Raw genomic sequence first — 19237 nt, forward strand, 5'->3', positions numbered from 1 at the left:
AAATTCACTGAAGGAGGAAAAAAATCTGCAGAAATTGGCAAATAATTTTCTATATGGCATTGATAAAAACAGTCCATCCAAATACATTACTTACTAAATGAGAAATACCAACTCTCCCCTAGCTCATTTCCTTATCTTGTCTGAATGGCAGTGATCAGAGTAGCTAGACAACAGCTCTGGCTGAAAGGTAAGTGGGCACTGCCAGCTGTTCAGCATTTGTTCTATGTGTGTGAATGTGGAGCACGTGGCAAGGGGTTTGGGGATCAAGGCCATCTATATTCTAAATCTTTCTATTCACATGCTGCCTATAACTGCACTTAGTACTAATAGTTTTCTAAATGGAAAAAGATTATTTGAAATGTTACATAATAAAATAGTCAAGGACACGGTCAAAGGGAAGGGAGTAACACTATGTTATATCCCAGACCTGTAAATAATGATTTCCTTTGTAAAATACATCTTGATTGGGCTAAACCTTATATAAGGGGGTTACATTATAAAACAGTATGTGGATTCAAATTTCTGTCTTGCTGTGTTGAGTTGGAATCACTGATTTTGTAATCTGTGTTCAGTATTAAGAGCTAGGCAAAATACTCGGTTGCACCAGGAAGGATATGAGGAGATTAGGGAGACTAATATATCACAGACTAACCTCTTTACTCTGAACATTCACAGAGACACAGGCAATTCTCATTCTCCTACTACCTGGAGCTACTAGCTATGAAGACAAAAAAATCAAGATAGAAAGGAAAGCAAATGTTTAAGGTAAGCAAATATTTTACTACTGAAAATTTTTCACGCTGAGTACCTTTTCCATACTGCATTGTGAATGTAAGTACTATTCATTAAAAAAATACTACAGCTTAAGAGCTGGACGGTTATTAGTAACAATCAACTCATCTTATTTCTACATTCCCTTAGTGGAATTCCTAAGTGACAGTACTTTTGATCCCAACTGTATTTAAATTGTTGTGAGAAAGAAATTTCTAGCAAAGAGGTGAAAATTAGTGTGTAATTAGGAGTTCCCAAATCTCTGAAAAATAGCCGAGTTCTAGACTTGTATATAAAGATATAAGAAAACAGATAATAAGCTTTATCTACATAGATATTAAAAGGGACTGTAGTCTTGTATAATCTATCAAAATTAAATGTTTTATAAAATAGGTTAATAGTAGAGAGTAAGAAGTAATTAAACATTATTTGTATGGCTTTTTCCCTTGTTCTAGTGGGAAATATCAGCCACATAACATTCTGAAAAGGTATACAATTTTTGTTGGGCTTTACTATACTTTCTGTTTTTAATATATCACCTTTTTCTGACTGCATTCTCTAACAGAGGGATCAGAGCCGAGGTGAGAGCTTTTAGAGCATCTTACATACTAGCTATACACAAACAAAATGTAACTTCGTGCTATGGAGAGAGTGATGTTTCTCTGGAGTGTTCAGGAACAGAAAAACATTTATCTTTCAAATTTTTATTCAAGAAATGGAGGAGGCAAAGAAGAAATAATTATGAGGACAAACAAGATTGGGAACAAAAACTGGAGAAAGAATAATAACTTCAACTTTCCTATTGCAGTTTTATCTGTTGTGTAATACCCTCTGTAAGCATACAGGGCAGAACTCCATCCAATTAGTCATATTGATAATACTATTGTTTTGCACTGCTGATGTTTCACATACTTAGGAAAGATTGATTTTTAAAATACTGTCATCTTGGTCTATTCAGAAGTAATGTGAGCCTCATTGTGAAGAGATCTGCTAATTCTGAACATTTCTAGAATCCTGAAAACATTTGGTTAAGAAGTATTTATTTTGATGTTTATTGATTTAATTAGTAAATCTGAACCACCGTTTTAGTTTTGATCCAAATTAGTTCCAGGCATCAGCCTTAGATTGTTTGCACTTAAGTTACATACTGTTTTCTTGCATACAAACATAAAATTAAATTTCTTAAATAGAAATCAATAGAGGCTGAATTATAAGAATGAAAGTCTGGAATTGAACAGGTCTTTGCAGGTCTTCTCTTGATGGTGCATACAGTGTGCATACATGTTGCTGACCCTGTAAGGGAAAGCTTATGCTTACACTTACAGTGTTTTGGTCAAGGTCATTTTCTCTTATCTTTGTTGTTGTTGTTGTTTGTTTTTTCCTTCTGCTCAAGCTCCCTAAATTTTTCTCACTGCCTACAGTAAATCTGAGGATGAAGATAATTATTCATTTGATGTCCTGGGTAGTTTGGGGCATAAATGTAATGGATATGTTATTTGTGTGATCTCCACAGTAGCAGACAGAAGGTTTCTGTCGACTGAAGAATTCAGCAAGTCCAAAGGCAAGTGAGCTGGGAATCTCTGCTGAGAAGTTTGAGAGGGACTTAGCTGGGAAGAGATGTAGAGAAAAAAAACGAAATAACAAATAGCTCATCCTTACAGAAGCCCTGGGCCAGGATTAAGCTAAACAGGGCAGATACAGAAATGACTGAAAGTTCAAACATGACACTACTGGAGATTGTTACAGCTTGGTCTTTTAGGAGTTTTAATTTACTTCTCTGGTGTTGTTTCTGTTACTTTGTGAATGTTTAGATTTTGTGGGCATAGCTAAAAGCAAATATGCCAGAACTTGTCTATTAAATCTTAATATGTAAATAGAATTGGGAGATATTTATCTCTTTTAACACATAGGAAACTAATTGTGTTTATAGTACTTTTCTTCCATTATGTTTTTACTGCAGGTAAACTCAGAGAGTATCATACTGGAAGAGATAAACTGAAATCACATTTTACTAAGATGAACCTTAGGATTAAAAATCAGTTTTCTGGGTCAAAAGAAAGAATGTAAAGGAAAAAGAAAGAGAGAATCAGTTTGTTTAGGATAGATCCTGTAAATGCATAAGTGCATTTTCTCTAAATCATTGCATAAATCTTTTCTATTTATTTATTTATTTATTTATTTTAAATGATAAAATATATTAGACTCCTCCAGAATCCCCACACTGCTCAGACTGTCAAAGATGATTTGGTAGTAGGCAAAGCTTAGAACTCAGTAAGGTCATACCCCACCTGTCCCAGCGGAACCTGGATGGAGTGCTCTGCTGCTTTTTGATTCTCATCTTTCTGTGGCTTCTGAGTTATATTTTATTTTCACCTGTATTTTTCTAAATGTAGGATGAGTGTTAAGGGAATTATAGGTAGAAGGAACAATGACTTGCAGATACTTCAGGGCATGGAATGAGGAGGGATGAGTTAAAAGAATAAAGGGTCTGTGTGGGAGAGAATATCTGTTTCAGCTGAAATTGTGGGTCTGTCTATCTTCATGCCTTCAGAACTGCTTTGCATGAATTAGTACAAAAGGCTTCAGGAATTGTCAGGAAGCATCTCTCCACTACATGAGGGAGCTTTTTTAATGTAGAAATTACGTTTCTGTTAACGAGAACTTATCCAAGAGGTTAATAGGTGCAACGGAAAGAAGCATAGGTGAGCCTGAGTGGGTAAGGTTTATGTTCAGCTGAATTAATATATATTATTAATTTAAACTCTCCATAATCTACACATGTATTTAGCTGAGTAGTCTTATTTATGTAATAATCAGATCAATAAGACAAATGAGCTGGATATTTGTATGTAATATGTTTTCCAGTGTTCTACAGTCTCATCTCTGAAGTGATTGGTTTTTCAGTTGCTGTGGCTATTGCTCTCACAGTTCAGTTAGATCACAGAGTGCCTGTGACTTCATGCAGTGCTATATTAGTGTAAAACATCAAAGCTTTTTAACAGTATCCCACTAAACTATTGGACTGTAGAGGAATCTCCATCCTGGAAGATATTCAAAAGCTATATGGACATGGTCCTGGGCAACCAGCTGTAGGTGATGCAGGTGATGGTACTTGAGCAGGGGCTTTGGACAACCATTCTATTACTCTGTGAACCTTCAAAACATTCCATAAAACATGTATTTCTGCCACCTAGACTGTAAGTTTCTTGACCATTTTTTCAAAAAAATGTATTTCCTTAAACTTAGAATAGTAGAATGTCTATAAGAAAGGTTTATAAATTTTACATTTCAATAAGACACTTATATTGAGATCCAGTTTGAAAGCGTGGAGTCATCCACATTTTAGGCAAGCTGGCTCTCTGGCTTTCTGTTCAGTTAATGGGAGTTTACACCAAGCTGATTAGCTTTCTGAAGTATATATTGCTCTCTCTTTGAGTCACAAGGCCATGTGTAGGTGTGTAATTCCATTTACTATGCCTTACTGTATCAGATATACACACGTGGCTGGCAGATATGACTGAGGATTTGTAGAAGGTCTGCACCTCTTTACACTGTCAGCTGATGCCTACGCAGAATATAACGTTTAAGCAACTGAATCCCATCTGTTGTTCACCTGACTACCTTTTTATGATATATAGACTGACTCTCCTACTCTCTATAGTGGGATTCTAAATGCTTAGCAGGCATGTAGAATTTAGATAATTAAATGTATGCATCCTAATGTAACTAAGTCTTAACCTAAAATCAAATTGCTCAGTGGAAGCCAAGAAGGAATCTAAAGACCTGTATGCTTCTACAGACTGCCAAAACTATTAAGAGAAGTGAATTTCAGGACCCCAGAGAGTTTTCCTCCTAGTCCACTGGAGATAAAGTTCCTGTGGTTCTCTATGTGACATTCACAGGACAAGCATATGTTACCATTACATATAAACTGAGTCACTCCTTAAGTATAACCATGGCAAACAGATGAATGCTGATGGGAAGACTGACTTTCTATAAGCCACATACATACAACCAGTGCTTATATAAATATGATAAAAGGGCCTGGTTATGTTCTGTCCCATCAGGTAACGAGGTTCAAAGATCGTTAGCATATGATAGAAACATTGTCACAAACATGTCCAGTAGCTTGACGTTAGCTACTGTCTTGCACACACACACAAAGGTACACTCACAAACAAAAATAATCATACATAGTGAGATGGTAGATCAGACTGTAGCAATGAGGCTAATGGTTTGGCCAGATAAAAGTACTGACTGACAGCCTGCTTACATGTAAATGGCCACATTTTTATTCCATCTCCTGTTTTCCCATGTTTTTGCTCCCTCCCTTTACCTGTTATTGATTCTTTCCATAAGCCAACTGTAATATGTTTTGCACGTTACAACAGTCCACTTCAAATAATCCATAATACCTTTTTTTCTCATCATACTCATGATAATCTTGCCTCTATTCTTACATGCTACAAAGCTGTGGTTGAACTTCCTAGAGATAGTTCAAGTAGTTTGAGTGGTTTCTTCATCCATCAGTGACCTAAGACTTCTAAGCTTCCTTCTTGTCTCCGTTAACTACTACTCATTAGAGTTTGTATAAGTCAGTATATCACTTTTCCCATTTCTTGTCTTTGTCCTTTATGTTGAACAGTGCTAATGAAATTACACTGCAATATCATATCAGATATTCTTGCAATCTGGATATGGATATCCTTAAAACAAAATAAAATTAAAAAAATAAAATTTAAACAACAACAACAAAAGGAAATGAAAAAGAGTACCCAAAGAATCAAAGAATGGTAACCATCTTTTAAGTTCAGAAGTAACAACATACAACACTTCATTACGAAAGAATCCAATTCTATCTTTCTGTCATCAGATTAATATTAATTCAAAATTTGATCTGTGGAAACAACAGTCTACATTCTGGAATGAAGGAATGTTTACACTAACTCATTTGGACTTAATGGACATAACTTTGAGTAACTGATGGTGGCTTCTTTGTGCCATCAGATTTATACAGTGTTCTCACCAAATACATGGTACATTAAGGAGACTTCCCTCTATTTAGGCTGTTTTTCAGTTTAAGCATCCTCTGTGTGTTCTGGGCACGAAAAGAGAGAATTACTAAGGCAACTAAAACTTCCAACATTCATATTTTATAAATAACTGTCCTCTGAGACAGATCCTGAGAATCTCATTGTTATGTTTACTGATGCAAACGCAACTGAATAAACTGAACAGTTACTTTATTCTAATGTGATCTATCATAAATTGATGCTAGTGATGGTTCAGATCACTCCCTACACTCTTCCTAATTGATATCTTTTACTCTTAATTGTAATAATCCTAGCTATGAAAGTCTCATGGTACAAGCAAATCAACTTTGAGATCTTAATGATGATTTTTGTAGCACTCTGACTTATACTCAACTGCTACAGCTGGATGAACTCAAATTAGAGAAAACAACTGGAGAACAGCAGGACAAAACTGCATGCTGTTGTCGTGGGTGGTTTAGAATACAAGCCTTGAGATTAAGGGCTTTTTTGCTCCATCTTCAGTTCAAGATGCAGATCATTTGTGTTTTAGGAGTACTGACTGCAAATAAATACAAGATTTTTAACATTGTGACTAATCTCTACTGTGGGAGTCCATATTGTGAGCATTATCAGCATTGCTGTGCTGTAGGCAGTTGGCAGACCTTTTTGTTTTGTTTAAGCAAGCAAATCTGGTTGTAAGATTGCTAGGATAATTCAGACAGGTGTCCATGCGCTGGCTATTCACTTGGACAAAGAACGTTTACTAATGCAGTTCTGATAGGACTGATGAAAACGAGACTAAAATATCTGGAGTTCATAAATTGTTTGTTTAATAATAAATAGAATGCTATAAAGTCAGTGGTGTTGTGTCAGAGTATCCCAAGTAAACAGAAATTCAAGAACACCAGATTGATGCAAATAATTCTGTCCATGGTGTTTTCTCTGACCTGAGTGTTTTTATATTATATTTATCCTTCAAGCATTTTTTTTCTTTAAGTGGGTGTTTTTTGGAGGATCCTTGGAACAGTCCAAGTCACTATTTCTTCAGATTCTCAACCTACATGTTCAAAGCGATGAAATGGAAAATTACATATAGAGAGAGATAAGTAGCATGTGTTTGAATGGAATGTCAACAGACAGTGTATTCAAAGGTAGCTTGTTATGACCTGTGACTGTTGTTCTGGTGACTAGTAAGGTAAGAAATTCGTCATGATCTTGAATGCTTGCTCGGCAATCCTTAGCCAAATTTTGGCTACCTCATAGACAAGAGTGTTTTAATACAAGATTTGTACCTGTGAGAGAAGAAGACTTTACCTCCTTTGAGATCTTGCTTTAAAGTACACAGTCATTTAGAGTAGACTGTGTGTGCATCTGTTGCCATTCCTAATGAGGAATCTCATGTAACCTACATTGATGAGCTTCCTAGAAATTTAGCACATCAGTGGTCTGCCTAATTCTACAGATGAACATGAAGATATATAGTGTTCTAATGTACCCTGTGCTTTTGGCTTACGTGCATGTCATATTTGGAAAAAAAAAAAACCAAAACTTTCCAGACGTTGCATAATGTTTTTCAGAATACAATACATTCAGAATTCTTTAGCTTCTTTAAAAACTTCATTGGGTTTTTGGACTTCCAGGAATTCCATTCAGTGTATTGATTTAATGTGACTACTTTCTTTCACCACCCTTATTCTATCTCCAGTGCAGTGTGTTCACTTTCATTACAAGATTTTGAAGAAGACAGGAAGGCAAACAGTTGAGAAACTGACTCATCTAGGATATTCCCTATTTTTATTTATTTTTATAGATATAAATATATTTATCAAATGTATTTTGTTAACTCACTGGAAACAGCTATCACTAAGATTTTTCATTCTGTATAGAAGATGGAATGAATTCATGGATGCTTCTTAGCCTTATCTTCTAAACTCAAAGTACCCTCAACAGTCCATATCTCCCAAATGGGGCAGATAACACTGTGACATTTAGCAAGGTACTTGTATATATTAGAGTACGATATCATCAACATGCTACATTTTTAAAATATGCTTATCCAAATTCTAGCTGCTCTTCACTTGCCCCTTTGTTAGTGATCACTACGCCCTCCCATAAATTGCTATGATTGACGCACATTCTTTCTTCGCTTTTACTTGGGCATTGTGCCAGGCATGTTATTAAGCTATGGAAGTTTTCCATTCCCTCCCATTTTGGCAGCTCATGTCAAGGTGCTACTGACCTCTTGTTCCTTTCTTCTAATGATCTTCTATGTGCAGAATGGCTTTTTCTCCCCCTTATAATGTAAACAGTGTGTCTACACTAAGTAGGCTACTGATAAGGCTAGATGTCTCCAGTGTTGTTAACCAGTGAATTAACTCAGAGCGCTCTTTGTAGTGCTGAAGTTACACACTGAAATTCACTTGCCCTAGATCAGATTCAGCACAGGTGAAAGATGAACAAATCTTTGTGCTGCTTCTTCCTACTTGACTCCAACTTGGACTTGCTATTTTGGAGAGCTGATGGCTCTGGTTTGCATACGAAACTGGTTCATTCCCAGATGAAAGTACTGTATTACTACTACTATTCAGTCCTTAGTACAAATGAATTTATACCACCTTTGTTTTCCAGGGATACATCATGTATTGACCAAACATATATCAGTGTTTGTTTGTGGATTATAATGATTTAATTTGGACTCAGACAGATGCAACAACTGTGAGTCCACCAAGGGACTTGGTAGTTGGATTTCCCTCTGCTCATGATTATCCTTTTTAAGTTATCTGCTATCTAAGCGAAGGCAACTTGTTTCTATATTCTCCGTCTATATTAATATGAGATGTTCTAATTTCATACACTTTTAAAGAGAATGTTTTATCTCTGAAGGGTTTTAATCATATTTTCCAGTAGTAGTGATTAAGAATATACAGAATATATAGAATAATCAGAATTTAGTCTGATACCACCAACCTGTTTCCTGCAGATCAGATATTATGACTTTTGAGTATATAGGCTGATTTGTTTGATAACTTTTCTGCCTTTGACACGAAAGTGTTATGCCTCATTAGTTTGTGAATTTCACTAGCAGCACCAAAATGAAAGCTGGACAGTGAGAAGTATGTAGGGAGAAAGAAAGATATCTAAATGATGGAGTGCATTGGAACTTCTGGGACAGATAACAATTGATTTCCTGCTGTTTCAAAAGAAAAGGTAAATGTCATGGGACTATGGAATGAGCCAGTTCTCACAAAAATCCCTCCTTAGATATTTGAGGTCATCATCTTAAATCACATCCTTGGTGAAGCCAATTGTGAACTTTCCACTGAAGGTCATATCTCATCTTACCTCTCCTTATGAGCTCCATATTATGTGTCTCTCTCCTGCCTTGCTCTATTTCAGAGCCCATTAACAGTGAAACAGGAAGAGCATATGTAGTTTTTATCAGTAAGCACCAGCAAAGCTGCTTCTTCCCTGATTTTAATTGTTTTCCAAAGGAATTTTAATGTTTTGTTCACACTTGTTTTGTCTGCATCTATATATGACATACACCATCTGTTTCTCAACAGAACATGATTTCTAGATATGTCAATGCTCTAGTTACCTATTTTGTCTTTGAATAAAGAAACTTATTCTAATTTATTATTTTTGTGTTTTAAGAAAAATTCCATTTGGAAATGTATTAAACTTCCAAACTACCTAACTAAAGAACAGGAAAGCCACTCTCCACAGAAGATGTTTAAGTATATATTTAAGTACATGTGAATGCTTACATTAGTATGCATCATAAAACCAAATGCTTTCAGCTGAGATCCCTTTACTCCCATCTTTGTTATGCATTTGCCTTTTTGCATGCAGCACCATTTTGCACATTTATTCATATGTAAGTACACAATATTATGTGCTAAATGAATAAGGATGTGTGCATTCATGTATATTTGCTTCCAAAATCCCTTGATCTTCACTTCACATATCATATAAGTCTGCCTTTGTCCAAGAGTGTTGTGTGACTCCTCTTACAGGTCTCTGGGATATCTTTACCTACAAACCCATATGAACAGTCATTTATTTACACTCATGTTATGCTTCTCCACTTAAGAGAATTTTCCCTGTGTGTCTTATTGTGTTGTCTTCTGTGCTGTTCTTTTGAAATGTAACTTAAAAGTCACTTGGGAGGGAAGTAGTAAGCCTACAACTGCTCTTAGTTTCATCATTTATTGTGAACCAGTACTATTAAAAAAATAAATAAATAAAAAAAATGTCTCTGTTGAGATATAGATGTTCTATAAACATTTGGATGGCATCCTTCCAGAGGTCACATCATGTGTTGACCAGTTTTACAGAAAGACAGTAATGGTATACAAAAGGAAACAAGTAAGAACACCAAATTTTGTCACATCCTTGTAGCCAAAACAGTTGATATTTGTGAAGAGCTAGGTCATTATTTTGAATATTCCAGTGTGTTGGCTAGAACCAAAACCTAGTAAGATCTCTAGGGAGGATTTGGCTATGGGGGGGGGGGGGGGGGGGGAGAGGGGGGAGGAGGGGAAGAGGAAAAAAAAAAAGCCCCTAGTATAGAGGATGAGAAAGGAAGAAACCGTGCTTAGTGGCTTTTTGGCATGTCTTTTATGGGTAAAATTTGACCTCTAGTCTCCCAATTCCCTTAGCCAAGCAGCAAAGCATTTGGCAATGAAGCATTATTGAAGTAGTATAGAGTAAGGGAGCAATTAAACCATTTGGACATGCAGAAGCTCATGGGACTGAGATGGGCTGGATCAAAGGAGGCTGAGAAAGATGGCTGATGCTACTGCAGTCACTTTCTATCATTTTCAAAAGGTCATTGGAAAATTTCCTAATGACCAGGGAAAAAAAGCCAGTGCTGCACCTGTTTCCAAGAAAGGCAAGAAGGAAATCCACCAGAGAGCTTCTATCCAGTTTGCCTAATTTAGCTGGTTCTCTTTCTGAAAAGGCTACAAAAGAAAATCTCTTGGGAGTTCTATCCAAGCAGGTGAAGGACAAGAAGGAAAACCCTGCTCCTAAAATAGGCACTTAACAGTAAGTCACACAAATAGGTGTCCAGACTAGTCTTGAATATCTCCACAGAAGGAGACTCCAGTCTCTCCAGGCAGGCTGTTCCAGTGCTCTGTCACCCTGTATAACTGGAGCCAAATTAGAGAGATCTGTACTGAGTGTGAGAAATAAACAGAACCATCAGGCTCAGACGGATTCTTGTTAGCAGGCCCTCCCTCAGTTACTGGTTGTATCTTTGGGACAAACAGTTTCTGTTGTTTCCTTCGATGATGTGGAACGCATCCCTGGCAGGCCTGTGGATAAAGCTGACGAAAGTGATGGATACATTGAAGTACACTTCAGTGTATCTATGGGCAAGGAGCCTGGCAGGCAGGAGCAACAGGCTGGCAGGGACACATCAACGTAGAAGTAAGCATAAAGCCTGCTATGTATAAGACGCCTGCGGGGTCGGCACCCTCCCACAGCCCGCGCCCTGAGCAGACCGCTGCTGAGGGCGGCGGTGGCTTTAAAGGCCGCGGCGCGGGGCAGGGCGGGGCGTGGTGTGCGCGGTGTGCGCGCGGAGGGAGCTGCCCGGAGCATGCGCTGCGTGGGGCGGTGGAGTGCGGCGCGGTGCGCGGGTGGTGGCGCCGCTCCTCCCTGGCAGTAGGCATCGAGCCCGGCCCCGCCGCGCCTCTTCCTCCTTTTCCTCCTGCTGTTGCTTTTGCTCCTACTGCTGCTGCTGCCGCCGCCGCTGCGCGGGGCCGTGGTGGCGGCCGTGGAGCTTTGAGCACCAGCCGAAGAGCGTGGCCCTCCGCCCGCTTTGCTGCCGAGGGGAGAGCGGGCAGCCGAGGCGGCCATGGGCAACGAGGCGAGCTTGGAAGGAGGCGAAGGGCTCGAAGGGGCGGCGGCGGCGGCCGGGGATGGCGGCGGCTCCGCGGCCCCTTCGCAGAGCCTGGTGCCGGCCGGCGTGGAGGCGGACCTGAGCCAGCTGAGCGAGGAGGAGAGGAGGCAGATCGCCGCTGTCATGTCAAGGGCGCAGGGGCTGCCCAGAGGGAACCTCGCCGGCGCGGAGCCGCCTCCCATGCAAAGGCACGCACGGAAAATCGCCCTTCTCTCGCTTTTCCCTTCCCCCTTTCTCCGTCTCCTCGCGGTTGGGCGCGGTGCGATCCGGGCCCGCGGCATCGGCCCCGCGTTCTGCTGGCGGAGGGAGGGAGGCAGCGAGGGAGGGAAGGGGGCGGCTGCACGAGCGCTCGGATGGAGCCCACACTCCGCTGCTTTTCGCACTCCGTTGGTTTCTAATAATATCGACGTTGGTATCTAATAATATTCGGTGGGCTGCGCCCTCTCCCCTCCCGTCGGCACCGTTCTGTGTCTGGGTAGGGGGAGATATGCGGGCAGCGTTTGGGTTTTCTGGATGTATGCGTGCCTCAGGGAGTCGGGTTGCCCCACAGCTCAGGGAGCAGGCAGGAGAGTTCTCCTGATGGGTTTTGTAAGCATCTTTCTACGGGAAAGGGGGTTCTTGTTGAATCTTTCAAAGCTTTTGGGCATAATGCATTTGCTATCCATTAGTCCTCCAGTTCTTAACCTCTGCATCTCTCATTTGGCTTCATTAAATAGTCATGGATTGAGGACTGTACCAGTCATTCTTTTCCCCTTTATTTTCCCTCTGCTTTTCTTGAGGGGAAAAGGAAGGCAAGAGAACAGGTTTAAATTGATTGCTGCAGAATTCAGCGATCTGGGTGCTGGTGACTTTCCCTTATTATGCATCTGCGAAGACTAGGTCGTTCCCTTCCCCTCTCCGTCCTTATCCCAGGGTAAATGCGCTGCCCGAGGTGCAACAAGCTGGCTCGGGTTGTGATGCCCGGTGCTGCCCTTCCCCGCCCAGTTCCCGCGGCTCGGCCCGTGCCGCTGTCCGTGGTCCTGAACTCGCTGCCTTCTCGTGCTCCGGGCCCGGCGTCTCGCCCTCCGTCTTTGCGGCTGGATGGGCTGTTTGTCGAGAGGGGGTTATGGAGCAACCTCCTTTGCCGTGCAAAACCGTTCTTGTCGAGCCTGTATAACATCAGGTTTAGATAAATGAATTTTAGATGATAATTCAGGTTAGTGGAATCATGATCATTGTTGGATAAAGTACTGAAGTAACTGGGATTATACCTAACATTAATATTTATATTTTAGTTGGGAATCAAGTCATCTTGCATATTAAGCAGGTGATAAAACTATGTAGAATTTAATTTTCTGTGTATTTCCGGGCTTTGCCCAGCTTCCATAGACGTTAGTAGGCTGAAAAAAAAAAAAAAAAAATCTTACAGATCAGTTCTGTTGAAACAAAGCTTAAAATTTTCTTCTGTATACAGCTTAGGTATAAAGACAAAGGTGGTTTTTTTTTTTTTTTTTTTTTTTTTTTCCCAACACTAATATTCCAAAATAAATATCCATGGGGGACTATAGAATAGGCTAAAATGTGAATATTTCTGCATTTGTGAATTTCTACTTTCCTACAAACACTTTTTATCATATTGGAAACTCTTTGCCTCATATTAGTGCACTGTACTTTCAATCTCTACTTAAAGTGTACCATCATTAATGTACCATTCTTTCTATTTAAAGTAAAGACAGTTTGTATTTGTGAAGTACTGCCTCTTTGCTTTTTGGTAAAATTGGCATTTTAACTCCTAAGTCAGTGCAGTAGCCTGTCATCTAGCTTCCCTTGGGGATTTGTAGTGATTTCTATCATAGTATCTTTGTGCCTGTTATAATGTAATGAGGTTACTGCTTGTCTCTGCTCTTATGACTTCACTTGCTTGTCTTGTATACTTGTCTTTGCTGCTGGAATTTGCTAGTAATGTTGGGAGTGATTACTAAGAACTTGATTAAACCGCTTGGAGTCCAGTCTTTTAACTCAAATAAAGAATTAACCTGCTGAAGCTTAGATTCCCTAGCTACAAACTTTTTTTTAAAGTCTGCATGGACAATGCTTCTTTAACAGTGGCCTACAAGTGCTGTTGCCAACAGTTTTTTGGTTTTTTTTTTTTCTTTCCTCTAGTGTGGCTACGCCAATCCAAGCATTAAGTGATTGAAGTAGTGATCAAAAGAGGAAATTAAAAAAAAAAAAAAAAAAAAGATATTAAAACATCTAATTTATATAACCATGTGTTTTGCCAGTGTCTCTAATAGGTTGTCTTGTGGTTTTTTTTTTGTGTTTTTTTTTTTTTAATTCTTCTTTCCCATCTTGTTAACTGGATTTTTATTATTCAGTTTACCTGAGATACTGATAATTATTTTCTATTTTAAACGCTTCCTGTCCTCTGCCAAAGTGAATTCCTAGTGTGGATGATTTTTTTTCAATATTTTATTCTATTGATTCCAGGCACATTTTGTAATGCTTAGTACCTATAGAAGCCATTCCATTCTACTGCCCATTTTCAAAAAAAAAAAAAAAAAAAATCTAGTTCAGGAAGTGTAGTTTAGGTTGATTTTTTTTTATTATTTTTTTATTTTTATTTTTTTTTTAATTAATTTGTATGCTTGTTCTGTTTGTTCTGCCTTCATTGAATGGTCTTGTAACTATGTCTGTGTCCACTAGCTGAGGAACTGTTCCACTTGTTCCATGTCATCCGCAAGGAACAAGTGACCAGACTGAATATATGAACCATCTAATGCAACTGTTTTTATTTTGAGTAGATCGCTGTTGTGTTGTTTGTTTCAATTCTTTAAGTTGCTTACACTGTACAATAACCAAAAGTCAGATGTATTTGGAGAGAAAATTCTGAGAAGCCCTTATGGAATGTCACGCTTCTAAAAAAAACAGTCTGACATAATTTCCAACAGAAACTTGTATTTTTGTTAATGAAATCATTTTTTAAACTCAGTAAAAAGAAATAAGTTTCCAGGGCTATGCATAAGCTTGTACATATCTTGTGTGAAGTAATTTTACTTCTCTTTAAAATTATTTATACCAGTGAGTGCTTCTAGGACATGTCTTTTAAAACAGTTTTTTATGGTTATGGCATAAGGAACTGGACCAATAGTCTTCTGCTGAAAATTTGCTTAACTGCAAATTAAGCTTTGATTTGCCTATAAAACTCATTTAAATGAATAAAGATGAGCTCTGTAAATCAAGGCCAAGTGAGGAGAAACATAGCAATGAAAATGAAGGAATTAGGTGAGGAAGAATAAGATGATTTTGTTTGTTGCATTTGGACTAATGGTGATTTCTTTTTTTATGGATCAGAAGGTTTAAAAAAAAAAACCAAAAACTTCTGAAATATATATATATATATATTTTTTTTTTTCTATAGAATTTCTAATTCTGCAGTTTCATTAAAATTGTTCAATGTCTGTCATTGAGCTGCCTGTTGGTTGTAAAATGGTATTAGAAAACAAGGCTTCAATTTCTGACTACCTAAAACTAAAGAGATTAAGTCCTGGCTTTTGACAGAGGTAATGTTTCTCAGGAAGCTTGTCTTTTCAAGGCTTTTTCTTCCATTAGTTAAGCACGCTCTGTCTCCATCACTTAGAAATACTGCTATGTAGAAAAGCAAGACAAGTCTGTTCTGGAGAATACAGCAGCACCAGATTTTTTTTTTTTTTTTTTAATTCAGTAAATTCATGGGTTGTAATCTCATTTTAAGTTCTGACATCTGAACAAGTGGAAATTTATGGATCACATTATTTTGATAAAAATGAAAGCTGAATGAGAACTCCATGCCAATAGGAACTGACAGTTATTTATTCTTGTTAATGTCCTAGTTCAATTTTTATAAACAGTTATTTTCTTCTTCCACTTTCACATTGTAAGGTTTGACTGTGGTTCCATGTTTCCTGACCTGAATTTATTAAAACTGTTGATTAAATACTGTTGATCCTTTTCCATTTTTTTTTTTTTTCTCCTGTCTGTTTTGCATTGCTGACTGATTCTTTTCAGCAATTCCAGATGTGAATGCTGGAAGTGTACCAGAGTACTACTGATACAATAGTTGAAATTATTTCACTTAGCAAGTAGTACTTATTCAGACAAGTCTAGAGTGCTTATCTAAATTGCAAGAAAAAAAAAAAAAAAAAAAAAAAAACCTGCCTGGGGTCTAATTAAACTTTACAGTTGTATTTTCTACATAGCAAAAATGCCAAATGCCTAGTGGAATTAAATTATCACTGGACTTCTGTGATCCTCATCATGAATAATGAGCTAACAATCTTTTACTAATGTCAGTGGAAATACACCTTCTCCATTTCTCGAGTTGCACATTGAGATTGTAAACTTCTCCGATTTAAGGCCAAGAATTTTTCAAGAAGTGGAAAAGAGTAAATGGAGGTATGGAAATCTGAAAATACAATTCCATGTGAAAATTTTTAATTTTCAAAAAACAAACAAGAACAAACGAACAAAAAAACCAACAACCAACCAAACAAAAAAACCACCCTAAAAGAACCAAACACCAAACCATAAGAGATTATGATCAAATCACATGAGAGAATTAACAATTGTAGAAATTGCTACTACTTAGCCATTAGTATTTTACCATTATTAGGTAGGCAATGAAAACTCAAAATATTAATCCTCAGTAATAATAAGTCCATTGTAACATTAACAGTGTAAAATACAGTCTTCACTGTATCCAGTATATATCATTGTGTAGCCTTCTGCTAAAAATCTTAATAGAAATAATAATAATAAAAAGTTACTGCACAGTTTGCTCATGGAATGGAATTAAATCTAAAAAGTGATTGTTTTGGTATGGACACCCCAAAAGAAATGTAGTGTCTTCAAAAACAAGTTCACAGTTAAGTGGATCTCTCAAAGTAAAAACTGAAAATTTTATAGTTGCAACACTGAAGGAATAACATATCTTCCAGCAAAAGCACAGTGATAGCAGTGAATAGAATATTTTACTACATCCTGTGGCAACAGCACTGCATGCACTATGATGTCCTCAAGCTGCAATTGAGTATAGCAACAAATAGAATACCTTGCTGCATATAACAATGTGATCTTGACTTTGGTTCCTATTTTCTTAGCCTTCTTTTATCCTTTATGAAAACAAAGCAAAGTGTAACTGTTAAAAAATAGTTTTATTATTGATGGGCAATATGAATTTTTGGAGTGATGCTGGGAGGAGGCTCTTTGATAGCTCTATTTGAAAAAAGAAAGCTTTGATACATACTCTGTGTACTGTCATCTGTTTCATCTGGTTGGAATATTCTGAGTAATGAGTGGATAGGTGGTAGTGAAAATATTTCCCTGCCAAAAACAGAGAAAAAAAACCTGCCTACTTCTGAGTGTACCTGGATTTTTTGGAGTTTTAATCCTTGCTCTACAATACATTGTAAATATATCAAAACTTTGCACAAATAGCCAGAATCTAAGTACATAAGCAGTTACTAATATGTGTTTTTTTTGTGTGTATGTCTCTGCTTTGATCTGCTAATTTTCCAACATGTTTCTTTTGGTTGTCTTTGTCTCCCCACGTTTGTATTCCAACGGCTGGAGTGGAAAGTTAATAGTTTGGATTTAGGTGAAATAGGAGTTCTGAATTCTTCATCATTCTGAAGAGAAAATTATCTGGTTAAACACAGTTGCTGTATTAGATTATTTTTAAGTCAGTCTGTGAATTAATACTTGCGTAAGCCCTTAAAGAACAATAATTTTTATTTAAATACTTATTATATGCAATATGTTGTAAATCTTGGAACTGGAGATGCTTGAGCACCTGAGGATCTTCACATTGTTACCTAAGCATTTCTAGGGGCACAGATGCAGATTATTTTAACTATTTTTTTTCCCCAATAGCTTGCGTTGTTTTCATTTATTTCACTTCCTTTCTGCAGGCATCCTGATCTTGATACAACCCACCATCCAAGGCAAGCAGGTAAGCCTCCAGATCCAGGACCAGGTTTAAGTAAAAGCAGAACAGTAGATGTGCTGAAGACAGAACAACGAGCACCTGGACGGAGTCCCTCGTCTATAAGTCTAAGGGAATCAAAGTCCAGGACTGATTTTAAAGAAGATCAGAAGCCAAGTATGATGCCCAGTTTTCTTTCAGAAGCCAATCCATTGAGCGCAGTCACTTCAGTTGTGAATAAATTCAATCCTTTTGATTTGATATCAGATTCAGATGCAGCCCATGAAGAAGTTGGTAGGAAACAAAAGGTTACCCAGAAAGAGCAAGGGAAACCTGAGGACCAGAGGGGTCTTGCAAAACATTCATCTCAACAACAGTCTCCAAAGCTAGTTCGTCAACAAGGACCTGTCAAACCTACCCCTCAGCAAACTGAGTCTTCCAAACCAGTGCCTCAGCAGCAGCAACCTGGGGAACCAAAGCAAGTTCAGAAACCAGGCCCAAGTCACCCAGGAGACTCTAAGGTTGAACAAACGAAACAACCACCTCAGCCACGTGGACCACAGAAATCTCAACTCCAACAATCAGAACCAACAAAGCCTGGTCAGCAACAAACTTCTGCAAAAACTTCAGCAGGCCCAACAAAGCCATTGCCACAGCAACCAGATAGTGCTAAAACATCATCCCAGGCACCACCTCCCACAAAACCATCATCACAACAGTCAGGACCTGTAAAACAACCATCTCAACAGCCGGCAAGGCAAGGAGGTCCTGTAAAGCCATCTGCCCAGCAAGCAGGGCCTCCTAAACAGCAACCTGGATCTGAAAAGCCAACTGCTCAGCAGACAGGACCTGCAAAACAACCACTGCAGCCTGGACCTGGGAAGCCACCTCTGCAGCAAACAGGGCCTGTGAAACAAGCACCACCACAGGCAGGGCCCACAAAACCATCTTCTCAGACTGCAGGTGCCACAAAATCCTTAGTGCAACAACCAGGACTTACCAAGCCACCAGGCCAGCAACCAGGGTCTGAAAAGCCCTCGCAGCAAAAGCAAGACAGCACAGCCCAGCCTGTGGAATCCACCCCAAAGAAAACCTTTTGTCCTCTTTGCACTACCACTGAGCTGCTGCTGCACACACCAGAGAAGGCCAATTACAACACATGCACACAGTGTCACACTGTAGTCTGCAGTCTGTGTGGATTTAATCCTAACCCTCATATTACAGAGGTGAGTAACTTTTAAACTGATGTTCATTACCAGAGCACAAAATTAAGTTTCCCTTCATTATGCCGAAACATCAGATTTGCTACAGTGTATTATAATGACCATTTAAGGCCTTAATGAGTTCAGAGAAATAATCATGCTATTCAGGAAAATGCCTACAAGAGGGGATCACAGAATCAAAGGGGTTGTAAGGGATCTCAAGAGATCATCAAGTCCAACCCCTTCACTAAAGCAGGTACCTTACAATAGGTTGCACAGATGGGCATCCAGATGGGTCCTGAATACCTCCATAGAAAGAGACTCCACAATCTCTCTGGGCAACCTGCTCCAGTGCTGTCACCCTTACTGTAAAAAGATGAAAAAGAAT

The 19237-nt window shown here is 38.5% G+C and overlaps 2 protein-coding genes across 8 annotated transcripts in view; both read left to right on the forward strand.

The window, feature by feature from the left end:
- Nucleotides 1–19237, forward strand: part of LOC125688256 (uncharacterized) — a 494473-nt gene that overhangs the window by 260226 nt on the left and 215010 nt on the right. The gene's annotated exons all lie outside the window — the stretch shown is intronic.
- PCLO (piccolo presynaptic cytomatrix protein) overlaps nucleotides 11435–19237 on the forward strand; it is a 318968-nt gene continuing 311165 nt past the window's right edge. For all 6 annotated transcript variants that reach the window (XM_048934047.1, XM_048934048.1, XM_048934051.1 and 3 more), the window contains exons 1-2: nucleotides 11435–11897; nucleotides 17634–18873. In XM_048934047.1, the coding sequence (XP_048790004.1) occupies nucleotides 11665–11897; nucleotides 17634–18873 (1473 nt within the window). In that variant the 5' untranslated portion in view covers nucleotides 11435–11664. The remainder of the gene's footprint in view (nucleotides 11898–17633; nucleotides 18874–19237) is intronic.

This window comes from Lagopus muta, chromosome 1 (assembly GCF_023343835.1).
Source record: "Lagopus muta isolate bLagMut1 chromosome 1, bLagMut1 primary, whole genome shotgun sequence".
In the NCBI taxonomy this organism is placed as follows: domain Eukaryota; kingdom Metazoa; phylum Chordata; class Aves; order Galliformes; family Phasianidae; genus Lagopus; species Lagopus muta.